General features: G+C 40.6%; 1 protein-coding gene across 4 annotated transcripts in view; it reads right to left on the reverse strand.

Annotated features, from left to right (window-relative positions):
* Positions 1-18,324, reverse strand: part of LOC124797830 (hemicentin-1-like) — a 1,195,221-nt gene that overhangs the window by 369,627 nt on the left and 807,270 nt on the right. For 3 of the 4 annotated variants that reach the window (XM_047260869.1, XM_047260870.1, XM_047260868.1), the window contains exon 5: positions 7,734-7,817. The exons of the other annotated variant lie outside the window; for it this stretch is intronic. In XM_047260869.1, coding sequence (XP_047116825.1) covers positions 7,734-7,817 — 84 coding nt within the window. The remainder of the gene's footprint in view (positions 1-7,733; positions 7,818-18,324) is intronic. 4 annotated transcript variants of the gene reach the window in all.

Raw genomic sequence — 18,324 nt, forward strand, 5'->3', positions numbered from 1 at the left:
TGGAAGGAGAACAGAATTCCTGAGGATTGGAAGAAAGGAATTATAGTCCCGATCTTCAAGAAAGGGGATAAAAGGAGATGTGAGAACTACAGAGGAATCACCCTGCTATGCCACTGTGGAAAAATCTATGAAAAGATCCCGGGGAAGAGAATAAGAAGCAGTACTGAAAGTAGACTGCAAGAGGAGCAGTATGGTTTCAGACCGGGAAGATCAACAACGGACCTCATATTTGCGGTAAGGCAACTGCAGGAAAGGCACTATGAGTACGGGAAGGACTTAATCATGGCCTTTTTAGATATTGAGAAGGCGTATGACAGTATCTATAGGGACAAGCTCTGGGATGTGCTGAACGCAAAAGGGATAGATGAAGAGATAACACGAAAAGTCAGAAAAATGTATGAAGGAAGTGAGAGTTGTGTGAAAGTGGGGAGGGAACGTACTGCATGGTTCAAGCTGGAAAATGGGCTGCGACAGGGAAGTGCACTTTCGCCTTTATTGTTTATTATTGTTATGGATTAAATCCTACAGCAAGTATCAGATGCAATTGGAGTTCGTAAAATGAAAGCAGTGCTTTTTGCCGATGACCAGATGTTATGGGGAAATTACGAGAAGGAGGTGCAAGAGCAGTTAGATGTATGGGAGGCAACGGCAGCACAATATGGATTGCATTTCTCTGCAAAGAAAAGTGAAATAATTGTCACAACAAGGAAGAAGAATAGGCCAAATGTGGATATAACTTGTGGAGGGGAAAAACTACAAGTGGTAGAGAACTTCAAGTACCTGGGAAGCATGATTGAAAGTAAGGGGGGAAACGCAATGGAAATAAATGAAAGGTGCAGAAAAGCAGGGCAGTTCTTTAAATGCATTAGGGGGCTTATTTGGAGCAAGGAGGTGCCACAGAAATCCAAGGGAATTATATACCGAACCTACTTTGTCCCCATATTGGCATACGGAAGTGAGACATGGGTAATGCACAAAAGCGACAAAAGTAGAATGCAAGCTAGTGAAATGAAGTTCCAGAGGAGTAGGTTGAGTGTAACAAGACGAGACAGATTGCGAAGTGTGTATGTGAGGGAAAGACTAAAGGAGGAACCAGTACAGGACAGGATAGAAAAATAAAGACTGCAGTGGTATGGACACATGAAGAGAATGGATGAGGGAAGAATTCCAAAGAGGATGTTTGATCTGCAACTGGAGGGGAAGAGGCCCAGGGGAAGACCAAGAGATAGATGGGTGAAGGGAGTGAAGGAATGTGTGGCGAGAAGAGGAGAGAACTGGACGAAGGTGGAAGAGGTGGAATGGTGGAAAGACAGAACACGATGGAGAGGCTTGTGTTCCCGACAGACCCAGCCAGTGGCCGGAAACTGTCCAAGATGATGATGATGAGAAAGCGATCTGGCTAATACAAAACAAACCATGTACGAAGTTTGCCAAGCAACGACATCAGACAAAGTGATACACCTTCTTCCTTAAATTTTGTTTTGAAAAAATTTAATTGAGAATTTGTTGAAGACTTTGGGAATCGATGTTGATGAGATGAAACCATGCACAAGAATATAGTCACCAGAGTGTGGGTCAGCACACCCAATGCACTTCACCTACCAGCAGTAACGTGAGTGTATGGTACTCTGTCGATGTGTCGAGTTTTTCTCACTACCATTACAACTCAAAATCCATAAAAGTGGCTCTGGGATAATGTGTGGTTTTTATCATCATAATCATTATTATTATTATTATTATTATTATTATTATTATTATTATTAACAGCCATTAGACGTACATTATCAGACAGACTTCTCTGAATTATAAGTTACTTTTCCAAAATCGTCGAACTCTTGGATATGAAACCCCATTTAGTTTACCAAATTCACCCTAGGCCATTTTTAAAATTACTGTATAATACTTTTATTGTCCATGTTGCCACTGTCTTTACCTGCCAAAAATACAAAAACGAATGGTCTGGTTCAATGATTTCATTGTTATATTTTGTTATTTCATTTCCAGTATTTCGATATACATTATTATAATCATTTTTAACGATTCTTATCCGATTTTCAAAATTACTCCATTAATGTTTCTTAAGTATATCTCTCAGCCTTATGTCACTGGCAAAAGTAATGGTCCTCTGTAATTACTTGGGTCATTGTTTGATCCTATCTTATCCAGAGAATGTATAATGGCTGCTTCCCAGTCCTCTAGAATTACCTCTATCTTTAAGAATTTTTTAAATTATATTTTTAAGTATAAATGTAGGGCTTTCCGCAATTCTACCGTAGTTCCATCCTCACCGATTACCGTACTGTTTTCCAATCGAGCATATAATTTCTTTAACTTATTCTAAATCTGGAGCTCTCGAGTTGTCATTTTACTGCAATTTTTACTAAAGATAAACTTTGATTCAGGGTCATGATTTTGTGTAAATATTCAAAAGTTTTAAGCAACTAGATGCACAAATATGGGAAAACCCGGTGGATTTCGTAAAGACAGTTGATACTGCGAAAAAATTTAAAATCTAAAAAATATTCTACAAATGAGTCGGGTAAGAAGCCATTATACAACAGTCACATTTGTAGATTTTACGAAAGAGTAAGATTCCACTGTTATTAATTCCCTCATCACTATTATGAAAGAATTATGTTTAGATACTAAAGCTACAAATATTATCCAAGACACAATAACGAATGCTTTATCTAAGATCAGGTTCTGTTCATAACTCTACGTGAACTTTGAGTTAAAAACAGGAGTCATGCAAGAAGACGACCTATCACCTTTGTTCCGTTGAGACGGTGATTAAAGACCGGACAAAATTCTACACAATAGGCAACAAATTGGGAAACCAAAGAGATGACATCTCTGTGAACTGACTGACATTTACAAATGAAATTGTCTTCATAACAGATACTCAAGAAACTGCCAAAATCTGCAAAAAGTCTAACTGTGCAAACGGGGAAGATCTGCTAACAAATTTCTTTCGCAAAGCAGAATCTATAAAAGATGTTAAAAACTGCCGTTAGAAATTACTTATAAATCGAAAATAAAGTCAAGAGAGGGAATCAGATATTTAGGTGGGTGGCTAAGCATAAGCAACAACGTAAAAGACAGTCTAGGGAAAAGGAAAAATAAGTTGAAAACCAGAAACGTATAGAAGAAGAAGACTTTATCATGGGACACCAGAAGTGAACACTACAGTACAGTAGTGAGTCCTTATACCGTCTATGGCGCCGAAACACTAATGCAAAAGGGTGGCATAAAGTAAATTACGAAGGAGGAAGAAGACTGGATAGTAGCATACTTTGCCCAAGAGAAGCAGAAACAGAATACAAGATGCACAGCGTATCTGAGAAACTAACACACCCAGTGCGCAAAACAAAAATGTCATTCTTCGAACATTTAATTATAATGGAAGCGACAGAGTGACCAAGCAAATTTTTAGTGATATTGTGAACTTGAAACGACAACCTTTATAGTTTACACAAACAATGATCTCAAAGAAGGAAACATCAACATAATGGACATATGGCAGGAATTTATTTACGAACAGAATTCAGAATGCTGTCTTCATGGACGACTAAGGAAGAAAAGGGAAACAGCCTCATAACATCGAACAGTTTCGGAAGCAGAGATCAGAACACATGAAACGAATGTGGGTGAAAAGGAAGAAGAGTTCATGTTCCATGAAATGAAATATTGCTTTAACGTGCTCTGTGAAACGGCTACTCGAATAAATAAATACTAACGTAGTTTTTCAGTATGAGGTCTGTTCCATTCTATTTTTACAAGTTATTACGTAAATTCTAAATAATAGGACCCATTTTAACCACCGCAGGGTGTCAATTTTAATCCTTTAATGAAATTTACGGCGGTTAAAATGGCTCCATCATTTACACGATAGACTCAGGATGTGGGTCCGTATATGAAGGAACCATGTAAGTTATTCACATCATCTGATAATGACAGTCTAAGAAGTCTAAATCGGCTCTGCTATCTCTTCTGTGTCCTGAGACTGAGACATACCAGAAAAAAATGTTTACAAGACCATCATTGTGCTCCGCTAAGAGGGTTTTCTCTCTGTGTGTTAGTTTGTGCAACATTTTATTCGTTTACTTATTTCGCTGTTGAGGTTTATGTACACTGCTGCCAAACAGAACATTTTCATCAAGGAAACAAAACTGATTCACGTATATTCCTTCTTCGTTTCTCCAGTTCAAGACGCTTAAAATGCCTCTACGAACGAGGAGAATAATTTTTGAGCAGTACAATCTCCGTACCTCATTACACTTTTAGGTCTGAATTTCGAATTATCCTCTTGAAGCTCAGTGGAAAGTGTAGCGCTGACATTTATATTCATCAGTACCGTATTTCTCGAAAGCTGACTGTACACATTTGGTTGTAGCAGAATCAAAAAATCTATGAATTTCAGAAACATAGGTAATAAATTCTCTATGAATTCCAGAAGCAGAGGTAATAATTTCTTACTCCTCCATTCCATGATTTTCTTTAAGGTTTTTAGTTAGACCATTGTGTTATATCCGCTTCACATGGTAATAAAAATCTCATGTGCAATAATCTTGATAATAACTTCCTGTGATACAGCCTTTAACCTCTGTTGTGAGACCAGTTTGTCGAATACTGCGGTGTTCTATGGTAGGTAATCAGATAGAATTTTATTGTGATCCAGCCTAAGGTCATGACTTCTGAAAAAAGGTAATTAAAACGTATTTGTCTTCAACTGATGCAGTTAGCGCACCTTATCATTATTGTATATTAAATTGAGTGGTTGGTAACTAAATGGTTAATGATCAGACACGAAGTCCAAAAGTTGGGAACTGACTCCTCAATTGATCCCAAGATATTTTTCTCTCGTTTATCAGTTCTTCTACCTCTGGAAATTATTATTTTCATGTGTAAGAAATACCAATGTGTAGTTCCGTTTGGAATTAACTTTAAAATTCCCCTCATAAGTGACTGGATAAGTCAGTTTGAACATCGGAAACACACAAGTTAAGTGCAATCTCTATCAAAGGTTGTGTGGCATGCAAAGCAATCTTCATGTTGAAGTCAGCTTTAGCTACTATTTTTAAATCAAATTCCTGTACTCAAGTGCAGTTATTCATTTAATTACTGAGAATCTAATATTTAATTTTGCATTCCAAGTTGATTTTTCGATCCTGCGAATCTGCCAGTATATAATATGTTTGGAAGCTATTACATACCAGTTATTATTTACTTGTTGCGTCTTAAGCGAACTGCAATTTAAGAACGTTTTCCATGAAACGCGTTTAGTTTCATTTAAAAGAAAATGCGCAACGCGTCTGGTGTGACAACAGTCTCAAATTGCTGCACACTTGAAACGGAAGAAGGAGCTAATAATGGATCTTCCACGAGACTGTTCGAGTGTTATTGTGATTGAATTTTGTGATGGAGCATTGCAATATTTTTGTTTCTACTTCCATTATACATACATTCTATGACTTTCAATGCCTTGCACTATTCCGACATACACAACTTCTCCTTTATTTATTCAAAATATCTAGGATTTCATTACATTATTTTATCTCTTGGATGTACTGTAATCCACGGCTTTTATGACAGTCCACTAACAAAGTTCTTACTGGCTGGTGTCCTCCACAGTAATTGCTATTTTCACAGAATATATGCTGCTCTTTAGATTACGAAAATGCTGATAGAAGCGCAGAATATGTTACGTTAATCTACAAATCTGTAAAGGGAAAGGAATTGTCCGAACAATGACCTGTACAATTATAACTGTGCAAAGCCTTATAGTAAGTACTATGTAGTTAAGTGCTGTTAGTGGAAAATATTAGTGGGCATAGTTGTTATTTCAAAGCTAGCTTTCAATAAGCCACCTCCCAAGTACATAAATGTCTTGACGATTAGGTGATTTCGCCTCATGGGGATTATTAAAATATATCATACAAAAAATTACACTTACACCACAACATGATCCGCACGGCAGTGTCGATAGAAAAAGTAATCTACATATACATCTACACTCCGCAAACCACGTTACGATATGCAACGGAATGTGATATGATACCGCTACGTGATTTCTTCTCTGTTCCATGCGAAAGTGTCGTGTGGGAAAAACGACTATCGACAATCCCCTCGTATTCAACGTAACTTCTCGAACACTCTCGTTGTAGTCATTTCGCGGGACGTATGTGGATGTATGTAGTGTGTTGCCTGAGTCTTCACGGAAAGTACTCTCTCGGCATTTCAATAGAAACCCTCTCTGTGATGCACAACATCTCTCTTGTATCGTCTGCCACTGACTATCGCGCCAGGTAAACGATCCTTTGAGGACAAATGCCACTCTTCGTTGGATCTTGCCTGCCTCTTATATTAATGCAACCTGGTGAGGGTTTCAGACTGCTGAGCAGGACACAATAATCAGTCAAAAAAGTGTGAGGGTTTCAGACTGCTGAGCAAGACACAATAATGTCAAAAAAGTGTTTCATAACTCACTTCGTTCGAGGATGATTTACATTTACATCGGATTCGTCCTATGAATCTCTGTATGACATCTGCTTTTCCTACTCTTTTTTCTACGTGGCCAGTCCACTCTAGGCCGCTCCCTACGTTTTTACAGTAGTTACTCTTTCCAGAAATTTGTCATCAATAGCGTACTTATACAGTAGCGGATTACTTCTCGTATAAAGGGTGTTATAAGTGCAGATATTTTTACATGAGGTGCCTTAATATGTACGCACATCAGTGTGTTTGTTACTTTTCTCTGTGTCCAACAGTATTTCCAGAAACACGTAACATAATTTACTGCCTGATTCTTTTCTGCACAGTCGTAACTGCACCAGTAAGTGGACGACGGATGTCAGCACAGACTTATGGTTTTTCGTCCACGTGTCCACACTTTAACATCTGACGGGTGCCTAGGGGCAAATAAGCACCAACGGATTGTTCTTACTAATTTTACAGATCTTTCTGCAGTTCACTAAGTTATTCTGTCATTGCTTCCTTGTTATAGACAACTACATCATCTGTAGACAGTCTCATGGAGCTTCCCGATGTTATCAAATGGTTCAAATGGCTTTGAGCACTATGGGACTTAACATCTGTGGTCATCAGTCCCCTAGAACGTAGAACTACTTAAACCTAACTAACCTAAGGACATCACACACATCCAAGCCCGAGGCAGGATTCGAACCTGCGACCGTAGCGCTCACGCGGTTCCAGACTGAAGCGCCTAGAACCGCACGGCCACACCGGCCCGCCCGATGTTATCAGTAACGTTCCTAACAAGAGTCCAAATGCAACAGATGAGGGCAAAACATTCTGTATGTAGTATTTCACAGTTATGATAAATGTGCACGTACGTTCTACGGCTGCACACCACTGGTGTGTGGATCATGACGTTATGTAAGTAAAACATTGTTTTCTGAGATATATCTTGATAATGATCAATGTGACGACATCAACTACTCGACAGAAACGAAACAGAGTAATTATTTAAAAGAAAAAGTTACTTCCCTCAAAGGGTACTTATAAAGTGTTACGATGCATCTTCATTAGGTTACTGATCTGCCAGAACGAGTAGCGTGTATGAGATCCACTTGGAGGGGAGGTTATTTGGCAGAGAGACCTAAACAGGTGGGTGACATTCCAACGTGCTCGTGTTGGGCAGAAAGCAGGTGTTAGTGAAGCACATGTGGGCCGGCCCTCGGACCAGTGGCGGAGCGGGCGGCTCGGTCGCTTACCAGGCTCGGGCGTGACAAAGAGCTCTTCCGCGACGGAGGAGGATTGCTCCTCAGGCGGGCTATCAGTTGTGGTTGTAGGGGGGCCTGCGGAACAGACAAGAAGAGCCACGGTCAGAACACTCTGCTCCGCCTCCACTGCCTGCATGCGTTAGTCGCTCAACATGCCGCACTCTGGTTAGTCAGCCAACATCTACTTTGCTGCCCATTAGCCGGTTCCACACGGGCGTGCCCAGAAAGAAACAGAACAAAAAATACACAGTAATCAGTAAGAAAATACAGGTCTGCTATAAATGATCCATTTCTTTTCTAGGCTCTACAGGCTGTTATGGATATAAGTGCAAGATGGTTCAAATGGCTCTGAGCACTATGGGACTTAACATCTCTGGTCATCAGTCCCCTAGAACTTAGAACTACTTAAACCTAACTAACCTAGGGACATCACACAACACGCAGTCATCACGAGGCAGAGAAAATCCCTGACCCCGCCGGCAATCGAACCCGGGAACCTGGGCGCGGGAAGCGAGAACGCTACCGCACGACCACGAGCTGCGGACTAAGTGCAAGACATTGTGATTATTGGTACCTTAATGTGTAACCAATCAAGGGTGTTATTTATTACTTTTTGTGGTCTAAGAGTATTCCCACAAACACTACCTGGTATTTTTCGCACAGTGGTAACAGCATTTCTAACGGGACTACACCCGTCAACATAGACTAAGCATTTTGCGCCCATGAGTCCACACTTCAACATCTGACCTGCTGCCCACGGAAGAATACGCATTAATGGCTTTCGCTTGTCCCATGTACTTGGAAAATATTAAGTAAACAAACTAAAAACAAGCTACTTCTAATAGCTATAATTACGAGGGTGAGTCAAATGAAAACCTTAAATATTTTTTAAACGTTATTTAGTGTGCAGAAGTGGTACAAAGCTGTATCACTTTTCAACACAATCTTCTAAACACTCAATGCAAGTCCTCTAGCGCTTACAAAGTGCATAAATTCCTTTCGAAGAAAATTCATTTGGTAGTCCGCGCAACCACTCATGCACCGTACCTCTTCATCAGAACGGAACTTCTTTCCACCCATTGCGTCTTTGAATGGTCCAAACATATGGAAATCACTTGGGGCAAGGTCTGGTGAGTATGGTGGATGAGGAAGACACTCAAAATGCAGGTCTGTGATTGTTACAACTGTTGTACGGGCAGTGTGGGGCCGTGCATTGTCACGTTGCTAAAGCACATCTGCTGACACCAACCCACATCACTTTGATTTGATTGCAGGCCGCAGATGATTTTTTAGGAGATCTGTGTATGATGCACTGGTGACAGTCGTTCCCCTAGGCATGTAATGCTCCAAAATGATGCCTTTTTCGTCCCAAAAAAGAGTCAGCATAACCTTCTCTGCTGATGGTTTTGTTCAGAACTTCTTTGGTTTTGGTGATGAGGAATGGCGCCATTCCTTGCTCTCTCTCTCTTCGTTTCCGGTTGGTGGAAGTGAACCCAGGTTTCGCCCCCAGTAACGATTCTTGCAAGGAAGCCATCACCTTCTCGTTCAAAGCACCAAATGAGTTCTTCACAAGCATCAACACGTCGTTCTCTCATTTCAAGAGTCATCTGTCGTGGTACCCATCTTGCACACATTTTGTGAAACTGGCGCACATCATGCACAATGTGATTTGGTGATCCATGACTAATCTGTAAACATTCTGCAATGTCATTCAGTGTCACCCGGCGGTTTTCCTTGACTATGGCTTCAACTACTGCGATGTTCTGTCGAGTCACAACTCGCTGTGCCTGACCTGGACGAGGAGCATCTTCCACTGGAGTCACACCATTTGCGAACTTCCTACTCCATTCGCAGACTTGCTGCTGTGACAAAAATGCATCACCGTACTGAACCTTCATTCGTCGATGAATTTCAATAGGTTTCACACTTTCACTACGCAAAAACCGAATAACAGAACGCCGATCTTCCCTGCTGCAAGTCGCAAGTGGGGTGGCCATCTTTATACTGATACTGTGACGGTATGTATGCATCTGCACTACGCTGCCACCTACAGGCCATTCTGCACGCTGTTTGTAGCACGCTTACCAACTTACAGGATAACGGTGCGAAATTTCGATTTGTTATTACAAATTTAAGGTTTTCATTTGACTACCCTCGTATTAGTCTGAAAATAAAATAAACACTGATGAAATGTTGTACACTGCACTGTCCACAGTGACTAAGAAAAATGCCTGCACTTATACCCTAGACACCTGTATATTTAACAAAATATTTCATGTACAGATGTGATATATGCGCGAATAAAATCGTGTGCTCACCAAGTTTGCATTTAGGACTCTGCAGACTTTCTGTTAATGCCCCTCTGATCATATGACACACTGTAACACCATAGCTCTAATGCTCTACTGATTTATTTTGCTTTATTTTATTTAAAATTACATCGCTGAGCTTCTGTAAATATGTTTGATTGAACAGATAACGCAAAATTGTATACTACTTTCTTTATAAAAACTTTGATGTCATTTTTTGGTTCTATGCAGTGTAGTGTACCTGTCATTTAAATTCTTTGTCCCACTTGGAGGGAACAAAACTTACTGTATATAATTGTAATTTTGTGTGAATAATTTTTTTTAGAGATGTCAATATGTGTATATGTTTTGTTTTATTTAATGCATTTGGTTGCTGTTATGTAAACTGCTGATCCTCACTTAGGGTTCTTAGTTAGTTTGTATGTAAAAGGTGTAGTGGTTCCCCTCAGGAACGCAACTGTGTAGCGCGCACAAATTGTGGTTGGCCTAGGTACAAAAGGTGGAACAAGAGTCAGTTGGGGACGAGCTATGAGTCGGGGACCAGCTACCAAACTGTGCACTGCCATGTAAATTTTGTATATTGTGTTGGTTCCGAGAGAGGTTTTTTTCTGCCACTTTCCAATGCCGCGGCTGGATGGATAAATAGCTGGAATGATTTTGGAACTAGTATTCATCATCGCCACCAAGAAGAGACAGAGTCCAGCAATTCTGCCTGCAAATCCACCTACCAATATGCAGTTGCCACCACATAGCGCAATCATTGCATCGGAATGCTACAATGATGTACAGTGAAGGGTCAGCTTAATGGATGTGTTAGTGTGCTCAAATATAAGGTAATTTATATCTGAATTTATGTACCTACCTTGATTTTTCTCCTCATCATAACACCTCTCAGGTTCCTCTCCGTTTTAACTAAAGTGATATCCGAGTGTCCTTACTGAAAGTACATTAAAGCCCAGTGTTTTGCTAACTGATGCCTCTTGAACGTAGTAAAAAGAAAGTTAAAGTTAATGAGGCAAGTAAGTGGATTAAAGTTAATGATGCTTGCTGACAGTAATTTTCCCAGTAAAAGTGCTTATTAATGTGTTGTTGCCAACTTCAAATTAAAAGTTCTCAACACTGAGGCTTATAAAGGTTTGCTTAGTAAATGATTACATTACTGCCTGTTGTAAATCTCAGAAGGTGAGTCAGTATCTTACATATATGTTAATTTTGTGTCTCACGGTAGTAAAAATGGAAAACTGCAGTTGTGAAACGTTCTATACTCATGTTTGCTAAGTGTTTGTCTCTCTTGTGTATTAGAAGTGCATATTAATAGTATAACAGGATCCACAGTTTGTCTATTGTGTTAATGCTCGGTAACAAGTAACGGAAAGACCACTAATTAGGAAAATCACAATATCTTTATTCAAATGATAGTGAGAAGCAACCTGTTAGTGGATTCCAATTAACTTTCATTTTAAATAGTAAAGTATTTAACTGAGAGAGACTTCACCAATGTACAACTTTTAATCCTGCAGTGAATGTTAATAGTAATGATATAAAGACCATTCAGTTTGAACAAGTCCTGAAAGTAATAGAGTGTTTCGGTATCTGTTATATTTTTGCAAATAGTTTGTGCTGCTCCAGTTGTTAGCTTCAATCTTAACGTAAACATATGTATGTGTCAGAGTTCATTGCACTCGCGTGTGGCCAAGTATAGGTTCTGTTTATCCATTAGAGTTACTAATAACTATTTTCTTGAACGAGAATGTTAATTATTCTCTTGCCTAGTTAGGCTGGCGACCGTTTTCTTTATCAGTTAAACAGTGCAGATAGGCAAAATTTTGTTTGTTACTGTTCAAATATTTACGTAGTTCTGATTTTCATTTCCGATAAGCCACCTCCGTTAGGTACAACACGGTCAACATAACAAAATTCCTCTCAGAGGGTAACACTGCTCTGTTGCTTTAACAAGATAGTTTTATTTCACGACCTGCTTCCAACTTTAAGGTTATGGTATGACAGTAGCGGACAGAAGTGTTATACGTGGCTTTTACGTGTTCTGTTGAGGCGGTACGCAATAAACCAAATTTGGTATTTGAATTCATAAGCTACGTAAATGCTGTTGCAGTGTTATAACACGTCCAAGAGGTACTCGAGTTCACTCCATACCTTATGTAGCAAGATCATGTCACTGGTCTTCACAGCAGTGCTGGTGTGTTATCTGAACTTTTCCAGCATTCTTGGCAGTGGGGGTACATGAACATGCTCCTTACTCTATTCAAAAAGGAAAAAATCACAAGACAGTAGGTCAAGTGACCTGGGGGCCAAGATCAGTTGCACATCATCTTCGCCACTGCGATGCGGAAGTTCGGCGTTTAGCTAGCGATGAATATCGATGCTCCAGTGAGAAATTTCCCCGTCTTGTTGGAAGACGATGTTATCGGAATCAACAGTCAGTTGCGGAAACAAACACGACTGCAACATATCGAGGTAAGATGTACGAGTCACAATTTTCTCAAAGAAAGAAAGCGGGCCATACAGCTTCGTCTGTGACATTGCACAAAACACATTAACTTTCGGCGGATCTCCTTCACCCGATAGAACATTATTTCCAGCGCCCTAACTCATCGTGGCGATTAACTTTTCCTGGTAAACCTAAGGTTGGTTCGTCGCTGAATAGCGCCTTGGAGGCGAAATGTCCATTCTCAAATGCTTCCTGTACTGTGATGCAAAATTGAAGCCGAGTGACCTAATCTTCGAAGTTTAATTGTTGTACGAGCTGTAGACGGTGCAGTTTGAAATGTAACCGCCGTTGTAAGATATTACGCAAATTTACCTCCGCTATTATAAGTTCTGGCCTTGCGCGGACCATTCATGTCTTCGGACTGTGCACGAAACTCTCCCTCGCCCTCTCGACGGCCGCATCTGACACGCTTGGTCAACCCTTTTCTCCATACAGAGATAACTACCGCCCCTTAAGTGGTCGATACCAACACACAGTATTGTGTTTACAAGGCGATTCGTTTCCAGAATTCCTTCAGAACCCACTCTGAATTCTTGTAACAGGTGATTATGACGCATATTCCAACACATAAAAACTCTTTTCTCGCTTTGTCGGCGTTTTTTGAAGGCTCTGCACTCGTAACGCCAGCTGGTGAACACAGTGCGGCTCTGTTTATGCATCAGTCGCATTTGTACATGTAATGCTTTGGAAAACATAGAACTCTGGAAACAAAAGAATTACTTATAGTATTTCTGTAGTATTACACTATAGTGAAGCGTAGTACACTGCATAGGTAAGCATTTGATGAGTACAATAGTGATTTCTCCATTCTACTGCTGCTACTGATGTGTGCTGCTGAGAATTAGGCAATAGCTTCATACACACATGTACTTCAGTTCTCCTTTAGTTCTTCACTTACACCTGTGGTACGTTGCCAGTGCGTGAGTCATTAAGGTCTAGGCAAGATATAGCTACTTCGTGCATGGAACTGCAGACAGGGAAATTTTTTACAGAATGCCGCCAAGGACAATTGTCTGAGCAGATGGCATGATGGTACTGGTGCACTCTCAGCCCATATTCCTTCCGTCTTCAAGTAACAAACATGTGCTCAATAGTAAAAGGCCCTTCTCAAAGAAATGTAACAAATGAGCTGTGTGACCTGAGTGATTAAGCGCAGGGCTTCCACAGTTAGTGGAGCAGCTGAAGCCAACTGAAGAGGAGAATGATAAGCTTCCAAAGGTGAACCTTCAAGGTAAGTATGTGTCTTTTAGTGTGAGAGAAGATGGCGATACGCATAGCTATGAGAATTGCTGTCGTATAATTCGACAGTCGAGGCAAAGAACGTAAGGTGGGCAATCAGAAAACTGGACACACCAAACTTCGCAGGACGCTAGGAGACATAATCTTCTAGAGTGGGACGTTATCGTGAAAGGCCTTATGAGAGAAGCTTTGCTGTTACTCTTGTGTTAGCCGCACTGTCCGCAGAAACGTCTTGAAAGGCTTCAATTGTGCGTGTGAATGACTGTCAGAGACATTTCAGTTGGGCTCGCTCCAGCAAAAGCTACAAAAGCCACCACCAGAGAACGCTGACAATGTACGCAATGCCGGATGAGTCTTACAACATCAACGCCGCCACTAAACCGATTATCACTTGCTGACACTATGCACTTAGGTGTTCCCATCGTAGTCCATCTGATAATGTTGCAGAGCAACAACAGGTACAAAAAGATCCTGATAATTCTCATTGATATAACGGGCACTCGACTGTTTTCCTATTTCGGTCGTAATGGTGGCGAGACGCAAATTGTTTTCTACCATGGGGCTTACTAAACTTGACCACTATAATGTTTGTTGGTGTAGGACAGCGCATACGCTTTGCTTTTATTTAAATTAACCTTTCGATTAGTCTGGTCCTGTTCTCCATGTTTTCTAACATCTTACTAATGTTTACATCTCTATATAACTACCGCTCTCCTCTTTTAAATATTCAGTCTTAATCTCATTCCACTATGTTTCCCTCACACTGCCCCTTCCCATGCCAAGTTAACTACTCTTGGATGTTGTAGCTGAAAGTTCCACTAATCTGTCCAGTATTCTAGGAACTGCCTTCCAGATACTTCTTTCCTCAACTATTCTTTGCTGTAACTGTGAGCAATTATCACTGGGAATGGCATGCGGGCACTACAGGTACATAAATATTTAACATTAGCCACCACGTGACAAAACGTATAACAGATGCATATGTATGTACCAATGATGCTACTACTACAGCTATGTATTTAACATGAAGAAAGTTTTCTAAAACTTGATGTACTCTTAATACGTGATTCGAAGCTCTCCACTCTGTCACTATTTGTTTTCTATGAATCAACATCCTTTAGAACAGGGTCTGGTTGTTTCATGATGTCATTCGTTAAGTACATGGACGCTGGCTACAGGAACTCTAATAACAGGGCGGACTGATGACAATTTGGTGTTGTACAAAACAGGAGCAAAAGCCAAACAGACTCTGGTTAAGAACTCCCTGTGCTTTGTCTCTTGTTCGTGTTTCAAACTTATAGTTTTAAGTGGTGGCTAGCATTACCTGCTCCTTTATACAGCTCTCACGATGAAGTAACAATATTCATACACTATTAGTCATACTAAAAAAGCAACAAAGTGAATAATGGAAACTAAGAAGTAGTTCAACAGCACGTTCAATGCAACTGGCGCAAAGCAGTAATTAGGAAAAAGCAGACTGCAAAGTCTGAAAGAAATCTAATTGGTTAGTAACTACTCGTAATAAACTGTGATTCCAAAAGAATTATATTTCGAACGAAGCATTCATTAAATGATTGCAACTTTCAAATAATTCACTAAGAAATAACTAATGCGTTACAAACAAAATCTTAATTTTTTCCACATTACAAATTCCATTCCTCATTCAAACTATGAATAACGACAAAGTTGATAGATGAATATCTCGTGCAATCTTCCATAGAATACGTTATCTGTTTTTGGTCAGACTGTAGTGATTATGTGAAATTAAGTGTAGTATTCGCATAATGTGAACCATATGGATGAGCTGTTGAGTTTCAGTGGATCTCTAATCCAAAGCTTAGTCGTTTACACATGTAGGTTCAAAACTCTAAAGCCTCTTAGGACATATCTCATATTTCACCTTTCTTCCTAGGTGACTGATACTCATCCTTTTCGTCATACACATTAGACATATTACATTATTTGCCTAGCAAAGGATCACTTCAGATTTTTCCAACATCTCATGTTGCTCTAGCATGTCGTGTTCCTGTAAGTTGCTTCTGCAGTCTTTTCTTATCCATTTGTAATACGCAAAAAACTTCTTTCGTTCATATTTTGTCAATTCACCACGTAGTATTCGCCTTGGCTTGCTTTCATCAGTCATAGATATGTGTTTCAGTCAAGCTAATTCGCAAATGCATTTTTTTATTTGTTCTTTCCCATAATAATTTCAAACATGAAATTTATCCATTGTTCACTGATACACTAATCACTGAATAGTTTTCGTATTACATGCTCCTGTGTGATAACTAGAGGTGATAATACATGCCACTAGCAGGTCATAGCTAATACTACTGCCGGTTCACATGCAAATAACAAATCGTCCATCCATATAACAATCATAACAAACTAATAATAAAATAAATTTGCGTAAAGTAACATCAGTAAAGTCCCTACAAGACAAATAAACATACAAATGCACAATTCTTGCGCACAACTTCATTCATACGCCTTTCTTTGAAGCACAAATCTCAATGTTCACAGCACACGTTAGTGTAGAATGTGGTGTTACGGAGATTCTACTTCTTCCTGCATTAAACACGGTATCGTGCCATGAAATTATCTACAGCGCTGGAGCCTCATATTCAAGCAAGTTTATTTATTTACGTTTGGAACAAATAAACAACATCCAAAAGGTCTTTTTTAATGCCCGTAATTCATCATTAACACAGAAAACACATTCTCAACGAACTGTGGCTCCAAGATGCCCGCATGACTCTAATAAATGTCGCACTGCCTGGGTACTAGGCAGCCGAAATAACTATAGTGCATGTCACATTGCCACAGTGCTTGCCTGAATATTAAGTGCTACACATTGTTGTAATATATGTCACATTGCATAGGTGCTAGACAGCCCACATTTACCTGGATGCTAGACATAACCACTTTCTGTAATGAATGCCACTTTTCTTGGGTGGTTGGGAGTCTATACTACTGTAAGTACTACCTGGAGCTAGGTTGCACACATTGCCGTAATGTATGTCGCACTGCCTACGTGGCAGGCAGCCAGCATTAATGTAATGTGTTGTATTCGTTAAGTGCTAGACAATGTCCAGTACAATAATGTATGTGGCATTGTCTCGGTGCTTCGCATTCCATATTACTGTACTAAATGTCGCATTTCCTGGGTGCTAGTTAGCACGCTCTATTGTAGCGCAGAGAGCACTGCCATGGTGCTAAGTAGTACATACTACTATAATACATGTTGCATTGCACTGCTTATGGTCTTTTCAGTCTGTCTGTTGCTACAGAACCTGGGTTTACGTTCAGAAACGGGCCTCGGTCATCACACAATTTCTTCGTGTAACACGTATATCTTTTGCTACAATTTCGGGGAATTAAAAATACCGGCAGCGAGATTCGAGCCACACACTTGGCGATTATGATACTAACCGCTTACTCTCTCAGCTGCGGACTGCTTGAATACTAGTGACCATCATACCAAGTATATAAGCATGCCCAAAATTTTCAAACTCGATTTTCTCGGAAACGGTTGTTCACCTGTGTTGAGGTCCTGCTCGTGCCCCACACACCCTGTTAATATGAATCAGGTCGGTGAGACAGCATCAGCAACTTTCGAGGCCATGACGCTGTACCGCAGCCGGCTTGCACGCTAACACAAAGAAGAGTATAGTGGTCCTCGTTGAGTTAATGTCGTGTTATTAGCGCCCAGATTGCCGAATGACCTGCCCCACTGCACTCCCTCATCCCGACTGCAGTAGAGGGCGCAACCCAGGCTGCTACAGTACAGTGCCCTGCAGGGTACGTATTTAATAGTCCACACCGACAGCATACCAATAATATGCGATGGGAGCAATGGATCTGGACAGACATTGATAGCCGGAGAACACGATCAAATTTTTGCGCCGGCCATTCGCTCAGAAATGCGTGACTACCGCCGTCACAGAGGCTATGGGCAGTCGGTGTGCCCCTGCGTCGCGAGCTGTTGAGGACAGCCAGTGATGAGTACAGGGTAGGAGGAGGGGGAGGAGGAGGGGGTGGCGCAGCTGGGTGATTACTGTGCGGCGGCGGGCGTTTTAATCTGTCAGCGCGGTCGGCGCGCCGTATTGCGCGGTCAGCCCGCGTGGCGCTGATCAGGTCTGTGGCCGCGTGTTATCAGGCCCAACAGTCTGCCGGCTTCGTTACGTCAAGGCCAGTACACCCGAAACATCCCGGCCGCGTTACGCTGCGAGGACTCTACGTGCTTCGCATCGACGAGAGGTACTCATCAGGTTTTTAATACCATCGAGAAAAGTTCAATTAAGGTAATTAATTTTTTGTTTGTTTACAGTTACCATGTCTGGTATAATGGTACACACTCAAACTGCCACACTCAGCATGCCTCTGCAGGAGCCTAAACAGTTGGCATAGTCCATCTCTACCTTACCAACGCACTGAAAGTAGTTACAAAATAATTACTCAGCTTTACTTTCTCGATTGATAATTAGCACAGTATGACTACCCCTTGAAGTAAAGCTTCAATGTA

The sequence above is a fragment of the Schistocerca piceifrons genome, chromosome 5, assembly GCF_021461385.2.
Source record: "Schistocerca piceifrons isolate TAMUIC-IGC-003096 chromosome 5, iqSchPice1.1, whole genome shotgun sequence".
In the NCBI taxonomy this organism is placed as follows: domain Eukaryota; kingdom Metazoa; phylum Arthropoda; class Insecta; order Orthoptera; family Acrididae; genus Schistocerca; species Schistocerca piceifrons.